The sequence below is a fragment of the Fusarium vanettenii genome (assembly GCF_000151355.1).
Source record: "Fusarium vanettenii 77-13-4 unplaced genomic scaffold NECHAsca_114_unmapped, whole genome shotgun sequence".
NCBI classification, from domain to species: Eukaryota; Fungi; Ascomycota; class Sordariomycetes; order Hypocreales; family Nectriaceae; genus Fusarium; species Fusarium vanettenii.
The window spans coordinates 26,229-38,696 of NW_003315776.1; the positions used below are offsets into that span (position 1 = coordinate 26,229).

The 12,468-nt window shown below is 40.0% G+C and overlaps 1 protein-coding gene across 1 annotated transcript; it reads left to right on the forward strand.

The window, feature by feature from the left end:
• Positions 1 to 10,681: 10,681 nt before the first annotated feature.
• On the forward strand, positions 10,682 to 10,846 carry NECHADRAFT_56255 (uncharacterized protein; the record flags this gene model as incomplete). Its single annotated transcript, XM_003039355.1, has 1 exon — positions 10,682 to 10,846. A coding segment is annotated over one exon (165 nt), but the record flags the coding sequence as incomplete, so codon positions are not given.
• Positions 10,847 to 12,468: the final 1,622 nt, after the last annotated feature.

Consider the following 12,468-nt stretch of genomic DNA (forward strand, 5'->3'; position numbering starts at 1 on the left):
GGTCTATGCATATCTTATTATGAGAGATAATATATCTGAGGAATTCTACTTCCGAAGTATAGAATTTACTTTTCTTAGGCTCTATTAATAACTTAGCGTTCTATAGTATTTATAGTACCTTATAGATATATTCTATATACTCTTTTTCTATTTTAGAGAAGATAAGGATATTATCTAGGTAATATATAACGAATATATTTAGATATTCTCATAGCATATTATTAATTATTCGTTAGAATGCGATAGGTATATTAGTAAGTCTAAAGGGCATAACGAGGTACTCGAATAGTCTATATTTAGTATAAAAAGCGGTTTTCTATTTATATCCTTCCTTAATCCGGATAAGATTATAGGCTCCTTTGAGGTCGAGTGCAATAAAGTATTTTATTCTAAAAAGTCGATCCTTTAACTTACTAATAAGAGGCAGCGGTATATAATCCTTAACTATAATAGTATTAAGCATTCGGAAATTAATATAAAATTAGAGCTTATTATTCTTCTTCGGAATAAATATAATAGGGTATCCGATAAATAACTTACTTTCCCTAATATATCCTTTCCATATTATATCTTCGATATATTCCTTTAATATTAGAAGTTATACTTTATTAAGTAGGTAAAGTTTATTAAAGCTAGGTTATTTCCTATCAATAAACTTAATCTCGAGGTCATAGGATATATACTCCGGTAGACCTATTTTAAGTTCTTCCGCGAAGAGTTATTTATAGATTCGGTATTTCTATGGTATATTCTTAAGTTATTTTTCTTCCGGGTTATCTTTCTTTAGTCTTTTAAGGTCTTTCTTAAGTGCATAGAATTATTATATAATCTATGCGATTATTTATTATCTTTGTTATTTCTATTTATTATAGTATTTATATTTAGTCCCTATAGGTAGAGAGGTATCTTATATTTGCCTCTTCTTAATTTCTCTATCGTTAATAGAAGTTTAAGATCTTTATTTTAAGTCATTATCTAATATAGAGGATATCTTAGTATCGCAAGAGAATATCTAGCTAATTCTTTAGTCGAAATATAGGTTATAATATCATAACCATGGGTACCTAAGCATAAGATCGTGGCTCTATATTAGTATAATATTAAATAAGATTCCTTAATTCTTTCCTTTAACGAAAACTTTAAGGTAATTAATCTTATAGTTAATAACTCTATTATTATAATTAAAAGGTTTTCCTTCGAGGTTATATATTATATAGGGTTCTTATCTATGCCTCTATAGTAGCTTAAGCTTATTTACTACTATTAGGCTAAAATAATTCTACTTAGCTCTGCTATCTACTAAAGCGTTTAATTATTATCCCTTAACTTATACTTTTAATTCTAGGTATTATCGCCTATGTCCTCTATCTATAGAGTAAAGGGCCTTCTAAGGTAGTTTATCCCCTTATTTATCTATCTATTGCCCTATATTAGATAGGGTATCTAGTTTTTTAATATTCGCATAGCATAGCTAAAGTAATTAAATTTATATTTGCTATTTATATATACTTCGTAGTTATAGTTATTTCTTATATTATCTTACTATTCCTAGAAGCTATCTTTTGCTGCCTAGTTAGCCTCGTCGTAGTAGTAATAGTTACTAGTAGTTTCTATGGGGTAGATCTTATTAAGGTCTCCCCTTCTGATATAGTTAGTATAGTCTTATAAGAGCTAGTTAGTAGGTCTTTAGTCCCTTCTAAGGTATATTCTAACTTCCTCGTTTTATTATTTATTATCTTTTTTTCCTTTATAGGTAAGGAAATTAAATCCTTCTTTGGCTATTTATTTAATCCTATCGTAGGTGGCTAAGATATATTATCTATATCTTAGGTATATATTATTATTATATAGTATAGTTTCGGCGTTATTATATTCTCCTATTAGGGTTTTTATTTACTTAGTTATAGTTCTCTAGGTGGCGATTATTAGTTATTGCTCTATATTAATAGATCCGTCCTTAGTCGGCTAGAAATATAGCTATGCGATGCCTATCCCCTCGTATTATCGTTCCGATATATATTAGAATATTTTATAGGCGAGGTAGGGTTATATATTAGGATCCTTAAGTTAGACTAGGAAATAGTCGTTCTATTCTTTGATTTCTAGATAAATAGTATAGCGGTAGTCCCTATAAGAGATCTATGAGATTTCTTTATGCCTAGGATATATGCGTATTATTTATATGTCGTCTTATGGGTCGTAGTATACTTCTAGTTATCTCGGGTTTATAGCGATATCTACGTAATAGGCGTATATATAGATATTATTAGCGTCGTCGGTATTTTGCTTTTCCCTAGCTAGCTAGATATACTTATCTTCCTTCTCTGGCCAGTAGTATAGTCTAGTTTTTTCTTTAACTATGATTTTATAGTCTACTTCCTACTTTGCTTCTAGGGGGTTACTTTATTATCGGCGAATGTATGCTATATCTAATTCCTATCGAGCCTATGCTCTATTAGTGTAGCCGGGGTTCTTATAGTATTGGTTAGGTTATCGCGATAACTCTCCCTATTATCCCTCTAGGACCTCTTATTATTTCTTGCCTTACTTATATCGCCCTTATCGAGTGACTGCGATAGTTTTAGTATTTAGTTTAGTAATAACTTTAGTAATCGGCTCTAGTAATAGCTCTTATTCTAGTTATATCTTAGTGTAATCCGTGAGGTTTATATAATTAAGTTTCCGGGGCCGGGTCGTCTAATATACTTAGTCCTATTTATTATTCTAGGTAACCTCGTTTTCCCTAGCTTATCTTTCTATGAGGTAGGCTTATTGATATAGTATATTAATTTAGTTAGGTATGGCTCTAGTCTGGTCGTAGCCGGCTCGTGCTATACCGAGTATCTTTATTGTCCGAAGGGCTATTTATGGCTTATTATTAGTTTATATAAATCTTATTTATTTCTTACCTTCTGGAAGTTATTATTATTATCTAGGCTTATACCGTCTTTCCTAAATATCTCGTTATTTCCTCTTATACTTATTGGCCTTATAGCCTTTCTTATAGTAATAGTAATATTCGATAGTTAGGGTTTTCTATTGCATAGCGCTAAGCTATATAGGTCCGGGGTGAGTTCTATAGGATATATCGGTTCGCGCGCGTCCCTAGTTAGCGTTAAACTAGGGGGTATTAGCTTTATTGCTCTTATATTTAGGGTTCTATAACTTCTTCTAGGAGAACTATTAGTTATTAATCCGAACTGCCCTGCCGATATAGTCGATAAGATTATTAGGTTGATCTTCCTTATAGAGTTCTCCTTATATATCTTTTTTAAGTCTATCGAAGAAGAAGGATATTAGTGGTTCTTAGTCCTAATTAAGCTTCGAGGCGAGCTAAAGGTACTTAGTGCTATACTCCGATGCGGAGCGAGTTTATCGTAGTGCTTTAATCTCTCTTTCTGCCTAGGCTTTTTTATCTATTATTCTAAAAGCTTATTAGAATGCGGCCTTAAAGGCCTTAAAGTTAGAGTAAAGGTTTATAGTTCGGGGGGAGAGTTTAGTGAATAATTTAATAAGGTATTCCTTTATAATAGGTTTAAACTAGGCCATAGCGTATTTAGTGAGTCGCCTAGCGGCGTATTAGACCTTACTGGATGCCATAGTGAACTATATAGGGTAATAGACTATAAAAGCATATAGCTACATAAGGAATATAGGTAGTTTATACGCGGTTTTATTAAACTTCTCTAGGGGGTCTAGCTTTAGGATTTCTCTTATATCCTTGCCTCGCGTAGCTATAATAGCTAGGTTAATAAGGCTTTAGATTCTATTAAGGTATTACGTATTCTAAATATATTAGGTTTCGCCTATCCTTTCGATAAGGTCGCAGAGCCTATCTATCTTAGTATTTATAGTAGTAATCTAGGCCTAGAGCTACTTAACTTCTTTATTATTAGAGCTTTCTATATCGTCTATATCCTTATCCTCGGTATTAGCCGGGGTAAGTACTATAGGTATAGGGGGATAATTAGTAGGTGGGACTTATTAATAGTTATTGCTAGGAGTAGCCTAAGTAGCTATTACGTTTAATATTATTTAAGGTAATGCGAGTAATCCTCTAAATAAGAGCTATTAATATATAATAATCATAGGGTTCCTAAGGGATAAACCGGTTATACTAGGTTTATATTAGCAGAGGAGAATATTATATAGCCTTAAAGGTAGTATAAGTTATATCTAGTAATATACTTAAAGGTATTAAGTATAACTAAGTTATATTAATAGCTGAGGTAGCTAGTATATAAGAGAGTATAATAAGTATATCTTATATATTATCTAGTCCCTTAAGTCGATCGAAGTCGAGTTAAGTCAAGTCGTTAATATTTAATTTACATCGTCGAGGGAAGTCGAACCGATTCTATTCGACTTGTATACCTTCCTTCCTTATGATTAGCTAACGTGGTGGAGTCGATTTCCTGCCTAGCGTTACCGCCTTCGACCATATCATAGCCGTGACATTAAGGGATTTTTGTAATACTCGCTTGTTTATAATACTCGCTTATCACATATATTAACCAAGAATAATTACAATCACGACAACAAGAACTACCTTTTGTTAAGTGCACTTAGCATCCCTGCGTAACATAACAATAGCATTTAGAAGGATCGAGAAGGAAGGCGGCGGCATATACGGGGCTATCCTCGGTCATAGTATAATACTTATCGAGTATAAACCAGCACATATCGATAGAATAAATTATACGATTATCGCGATTACTCAGCTGCGAGTAGTAGGCCGAATTAGCTAATTAGCATGCCGTATAACGGTATAATCTATAGAGAAAGCAGGAAAATATAAAACTTAGCCATATACCTTCTATTTTTCGCAGTGCCCAAGGAGAAGGTCTAGCAGCTTAGGTGACTATGAGATTAATGCCATAGTGCCTACCCTGCTATTTAGCCGAAGCTAATAAGGCCGGATATGACTAGTACCTATCATCCATAGAGATTAAATCTCATTTACGCTAATCAGGACCCTCTCTATTATATAAATACGCATAAATATAAATACGAAAGTATATATTATATTTATATATTATATAGATATGAATATAAATATATTCATGCATATTCATATAAGACCTTATTTGAATACTCATATAGCCATGTCTACACGCTAAGCCCTCTACTTGGGTGGCTCAATCTCTACCAGACCATATCCCCCGATCTTCCGACCGTCCTTGTCAACGCCCGTCACGGTCACGAAGCCCTCGTATGCGGGTATAACATTCTGTACCGCAGAGACCCGAACAACTCAACCAACTCAACGGACGACCTATATTGAGTGAATTGGCTTAGTAATCGCCGACCTCTCGTTGAGTTGATCAACTGAAAGCCTTCGTTGAATGGATTGACGTTGAGTTGGTGTAAGGGAACGATCATGTGACTTTCATACTTTATGAATATTCTCACTATATGAATATTGTGTAAATGGCTTAAGTCAGAGTTTTTATTAGGAATCTCTTTCTCTCCTTGTAAACAATCATTTTACCCAAGTCGCACTCGACCTCGTTCGTGCTCTTGTCCCGTCACAGTTGGCCTAATTGACGAGATATTCGCAACATGCCCCACAAGCTATTCCCACCCTTTCTCCTCTTCTGCCAGCTCTCTCGCTCGGCCGAGAAATGACACCATTGACTCTCTTGCGCCCGCCTCGCTTCTGGCGCTGCTCTCGACCTCGATTTGCGTGGGAACGAACAGAGGATCCAGGTCGTCGATTATCTTGGCTTGTAGCCACGAACGCAGCACTAGACACATCCCGATTATATCGACTTCGAGGCGGCTGCGCAGCGGAGTCACCAATCGACCTGCGGCAGAAAAGAGCCTCTCGCACTCGGCTGACATTGGCTGGATCGTAAGGAAATCAAGAGCCATTCGAGAGAGGCGCGGATATTGAGCTCGGTTATCCTGCCAATATGCGCTGGGGTCTCGAACATCGGTGTCTGTTGGAACCCATTTTTATTGTCACGCCTCGTACTCGCCCCTCGGGGACTCAGGAGTCGCAGAAGACCTCATCCTCGCTTGCGTGGTCGTGGGCGTCGATAACCGGCTTGATGGCTCGTATCGTGACTGTTCGCAGTATTCCTCAAAGGCATTTTGGTACTTCCTTCGCCGTTTAGCAACGGGCTCATTTCCTGGGCTCAATACCACCTCGAGGTTGCGATATTCGGTCTCCCATACCTCCTGAACCATCTCTTTCGCCGTTGCGATCCAATCCGGATGTTTTCCCCAGTGTTCTTCGAACCAACCCCATCGATACGCAGGGTGGAGAGCCAACGCCACGTAATATATTGGTGTCTCGTCGAGAATTATGTAGTATTTGTTGAGCTTCTGCCACCCTAGGTTGATGTTGATCCTGAAGTGTTCGGAATCAGGATAATCCGCCGCGACTGCCTTGTACTCCTCCAGTTTTGCCATTAGGAATTCGAAGCCTTGGATGACATCCCAGATATTTCCGTACGAGCTGACCCACCCTCTCTTCCGTTAGCGTTAAATACCGTCTCCCTCAAGGGTTTTGACAGTGACCTCGTAGAATCCAAGAATCGTGGCGAGATGTTCGAGGACGCCCCAGTCCTTATCTGAAAGCTGGTTTTCGGGTAGGCAAATTCGCGGTTGAACAGCCGACCTCCGCATCAGGCCCGTCCTTTTCGACCTATTGTCCTGCTCCCAAGCTTGTTTGTGTTTAAGAATCATCACATCGAGGTAAGGACGGAGTTTGATCGCGCGGCGGATCATGTAGAGCTAGGACAGCCATCTGGTATCATTATCAACGACGATATTCAGAGGCTTCCTCGCTCGAACTCTCGGATCGATAGATTAGTCCATATCAGCCTGCTGAACACCCCGAAGAAGGTAAGTCAGCACATCAGATCTGTCGATGTCAACAACGAGGTTATGGAGCTTCCCGACTGGTCCTCTCCTCCTCCAAAGATCGTGTTCAGTTTCAGATAACGCTGCTGCGCCGGAAAGCTGATTCTCAAATGCCTCTGGATTGGAGCCAAAAAGCAGTGCTTTGGCAGAGAGGTTAAGTATGTGGCCAAAGCATCGACCTCTGCGCTTGCGTCCATCGAAGCCCAACTCTCCTCCGATTACAGCCATTGCTGAATCGTTGTTTTCGGCGTTGTCAAGCGTGAAATACCCGATCTTATTCTTTATACCATATGAATCGATAATCTCGAGGACTTCTGCTGCAATATTGGTGCCAGAATGGCGAGTAGAGACCTCGGGAACTCCAAGGACGATTTTGCAGGGATTGTTTTTCTCGTCTTGGAAGAAGCACATAATCTCATATAACGCGTGCCGATTTCCGGACCTCCAGCCATCAAAAGAGACGTGAATTAGACCGGGGGAGCTCTGGAGGACCTCCATAACCTTCGTCTTGTGCTGCTCGTATGATGCCACGATTTTCCTGCGAATAGAGGTTGCGGAGAGATTGGCGTCACAGAGCTTTACGCAAGGGTTCAGGTATGCGAAAATCTTCCTGAGCTTGTCGTGTTCTGCCGTTTCGAACGACAGGTTGGCCTCCACGATCCATTCCATTAGAAGTCGTTGGAAAAACTTCTTGTCGAAGTTCTTAATGAAGCCATTCGCAATTGCTTGTTCTCTGGGCTTATTGGTATTAAGCTTCATCAGCTCGGCGATGGTTGACTGTCCCTTGGCCTTCTGGCCCTCTGCTCTTAGCTGCGAGGCTAATTTCGTCTTCCCTTCAGGCGCACAAATCCTGTGATCGTCATAGAGGTGGTTTAGGGTATTCTGGATGCCCGTTGATGTGAAGGTCCTTAGCTTAAGAGTGTTCTTACGGATGCAAATTTTGCAAACCCACTTCCGGTCGTTGCCTTTCTGGATATCGTACCCATACTCCCAGGCCCAGGAATTAGTATCTCTAACCCTTTGAGACCACGTGAAGCCGGGGAAATGGCGCCAAAGAGATTCTTCAAATTGCCGCTCTTTGGTAGTGGAATCTGGCGAGGTGGACTTAGAACGTCATGCTGGCGAGAATGGCGTGAAAGCTGTAGAAGGCGCTGGAGACGACCTAAAATTTCCATCATCGTCAACAGCAGTGATGGCGTCAGAATCTGATAAAATACTCATCCTGAGCTAGTTACGCAATGCAATCGGTGTAACTGTTGAAATCTATGTGGAAGTCAGAAGCAGAATTGAGGGCAGAACAGAAGCTAAAAGGAGGTGGCGGCCAGGGAAATTAGGTGATCTGCCATACGTACAAGCCACACATAGCCTTAGTTAAGGTACCTTACGGGTCGCCGTTAGGATTTATACCAATCCGCAGTTACAGTCACTAATAGTGGCTAGTAGACCCACTTTATATCAACGAAATCAACGAGATCCATCAATTTCAAGGTAATATTGAGTTGGGCAGCTTACTAATAAAGTCCTCCATTGAGTTGGTTGAGTTGGCCGTTGATTACGTTGAGTTGTTTGGGTCTCTGTCTGTACCCCTCCGGCGCTTCTTGTAGTTGCGAGCCCTCCGGACCCGTCGGGCGTGTCTTTCCACACCCAAATCGAGAAGGGCAGTGCAGACTCTCCGGGTGTCTCACTCTCGATATGGAGTTCGAACCAGGTCCCTGACGCGGGTGCTCCGTCCCATTGTCGATCATACCAGGTCAGGGACCTCTCCGTATCAACAGTAACTTTGGACCCATCAATGGACAACCACCCGTTGGCTTTACAAGCAGGGCTACCCCACTCCTTTGCCGTTGTGTTACCGGCTCCTCGGAAAGAGCCAAGGCCACCATTCAACAAGGCAGGTGAAGACAACTCGAAGGTGAGGTCAAACTCAGCTCCGGCAACGCTACTCCATGTTCGTAGCACTGGGGCGCCCTCTGAACCAATGGAGCCGAATCCATAGTCTGGATAGCTTGCCTTGAAGTCTCCAGTGTCCGAGTACACCTCCGACACATTGGAGAAGATCTCAAACCGACCATAGCGGGATGAATCAGTAATATCGAGTAGAGATCCTCGATACAGGGAGGGCGTGATTTTCTGGCCCGTAAGCACATGTGATACGATTAAGTAGTCGTGGTTGTCGGACCCATGGGTGAAGGAAGACGACCAAAATGACAAGCCGATAGGCACGCCAGCCTTGGTTTGAGATTCCAAAAGGTCATATCCAATAGGTAAGGTATCCTATGCGGGACAATGCCAGCCCTTTTAAACACTATTCCTAAAGCCAGGCCCAAATTGCATACCAGTCCATTCAGCAGGAGGCCGCCACTTTCAGGATGGAATACTCTCCACTTGAATCCCAGGGCCAGCGGAAGGAGGCCGAGGGTCACCGTAGATATAGAAGTCCGCATCCTTCAAGACGGAAAGATTGTTGATAAAACGTTGGTTTCAAGAGGGTTTCCTGATGAGATTCCGTGGGTATACAGCCTATGCTCCGACTTTGCCATAGAGGTTCAGTGGAGATACTGAGGGTGTGGTGGCTTCTATATTTTGCGGACTCACTGACATTGAGATTGCCGGTGAGTTGATAACTCCCGAAGCGCCCTTGATATTCCTTCCTTCCGGATCAATTGTCAAAGCACCGAAGCCGCTTAGTAATTCATCTCTTGATGGAGGCGAGCGGTAGATGCACAGCCGGCTGTGCAAATAAGATCACGTGATATATCGCACAGCCGGCTGTGCGAATAAGGTCTTGTCATGGGCATATGTCAAGCTCCGGAGACCTTCACTTACTATTGGAGGAAACTTGTCAAAATCAGGTTGTTGGAATGAGGCCAAAATTAGGCAAGGATCACGATCATCGTGAACAAGTTCACGATGAACGTGAACGACCTCAACTAGCATCAGGCAGCAGCCTGCTGCCTATGAGATCAACAGATTAAACACAAGTATAAGAGACCAACCTTCGTCGCCCCTTAGATATGAAGGGGGGGAGCAATACAATTTACACTGATCTTTGATTTTCAATGTCTGCATTCGTGTCTCAGCGCTAGGTTAACAGCATACGTGGCCTTATTAAAAAGCCTCAACATACTGCAAATTAACCCCCTATTTCAACGACCAATAGCTTCAACATCGCCAATTCAGGTTACCGCGCCCTTCTTCTGCTATAATAAACCCAATTAACGATACACGTTGCTTCCCTGATGATGTCCTTCCTCCTGAGGGCGAATTCGGCTCACGAGAGGAACTGGCTATGGCGATCAACGCCTGGGCAGCGCCACGAGGCTATGCCTTTGCAGTCAAAAGCTCTTAGAAGACCCCCAATGGAAGAACCGGAGTTATCTTTAACTGTGACCGTGGAGCAGGGCGTGCCCCTTCCTCCTCGAAGGCACGGCAACGGCAGACTAGAACACGCCGTACAGGATGCCTCTTCTCTGTCATAGCAAAGGAAAGCCTATATAAGACTACATAGAGTCTCAGGCACCGTCCCGGGGCTAATTTCAATCACCACAGTCACGAACCAAGCCTCACGCAAGTAGCATATCTAATATATCGTCAGCTATTATGCTCAGATGAATCAATAATCCACTAACTCGCTAACACTAGCATTGCGCCAAAGGATATCAAGTCCTATTTATAAATAAACTTAGATATACTTACTACATAGTAAGATATCTATAACTATATTAAACGGGGCAAGCGAGACCTTACTAGGGGTCAAAGTAATATATATGCTCTTACTAATTAGCTTAAGAGCGAGGGCTTCTAGAGCTAAATTCGCATTAATAAGAGCAATAAAGTTATAGTAATATTCTTTATATATCTAAAGTTATTAAGATACCTTAAATTATATCTTAAAGTATTTATATTAGACTATACCTATAAGACTAATAAATATAAAATACCTCTTCTTAATATAATTAATATTAATACTTATTAATAATCTTTCTATATTATATTTATATTCCTTAGCGGCGAGGAAGAGGCTAACTTTATCTAGGCTCTTAGGCAGCTATAGTATCTATACGAGCTTCATAATATAGCCCTTCTAACTATAATACTCATAGATCGCTATCTTGCCTATATAAATACTCTTTCCTCTTTATCCTACTTTCCTAAGTCGCCCTCATTATTATGCTTATAGCATATTAATAAAGTAATTCTTAGCTATTATATACCTGCTTTTACTCGAGATAAAGGCAACCCTTAAGGGCATAAAGAGTAAAAGGCATTCTATAGCTTATAGCATAAGATTATAGCCTTAATGACTAAGGATATCTATAATAAGAGGCTTAAGAAGTTTAAAGAGTATTACCTCCCTAAATATTTTAATAAGATAAGCTATATTTTAGAGACCTAGCTAGATCTCTATAAGGAGAGGTTTATTAAGGCATAGGTCTAATAGCATCTTCACTTCGAGCAATTTATTACCTTACGCGCCGAGGGCATTTATTAGCTCATTAAGAGTTATTTAAAAACCTCTTAAATTAATCTCTTTAAGGCCTAGAGGATCATTAGACTTATTATCTCGAACTAGGTTACTAAACTTAAGGCAAATTAAGTCAAGCAATAGACCACTATACCTATTAAGCTATCTAGGGTGCTATATAGTAATATCCGCGGTTAGATCTCACATAAAGCCCTGCGGAAGGTTAAGGTTTAGCAGAAATAACTCCTAAGAGAGCTTCCTACCTATACCGGAGTCTTTACTAAGACTCTTAGTCTCCCTTATGCTTATATCCTTTAGCCTTTACTAGAGCAAAAATAGCCCCTTTAACTATACTATTTCCATTTATATTAATATCTCCAACGCTTAGGAACCCCCTAGCTTATTATTAAGCCTCATAAGTAATTTAATTAGCTAGCAGCTAATTTAACACTGCCGCTAATAAGCACATAATATAAGCCCTCTTTATTTAAGCTTATTAAGAAAGCAATATAACTAAAAGCACCGCTAAAGTATTTAAGATATCATAAGCATAGCTATAATATAAGGTCTAAAGCATGCCCCTTACGCTATGAGCATCTATTGCCGGCTCCTACCTAAACCTCTACGATAACACATACAATAACGCATATATCTACTCGCTCTATAACCCGCTCGTTATCCCCGTCATCCCCATCAGGGGCCTCTATTATACCATCCACAACCACTCTTTCGCCAACCCCACTCTTTCGCCACGCAAAGAAAAAAAAGCACTACTAAAAATTAATAATTTACTTATAGAGAACTTAGCCAAAATAAGAGATATACGCAAAATTTTTCGTCTCATAATAGTAATTAATTATCTCTATTAGACCCTGGGTCTTTTAATAAGCCGCCTTAACCGCGTAGTTAGTTAATAAGGTATAGTTTCCTCCCTGACTTTAATAACTAACGTAGCCTCTGATTCTAACTCTGGCTCGCCTAAAGAGCTATATTCTACTATAATAGGCATATTTTAAGCCTCCTCTTTAGATATAGCTTCCCTAGTAGCTAAAGTCTTACTAAGGGTTATAAAATATTTATTAGGATTTAATATTACCTTCCTCTTTTTCCCTTTCTTTAGGCGAGCTAATTCC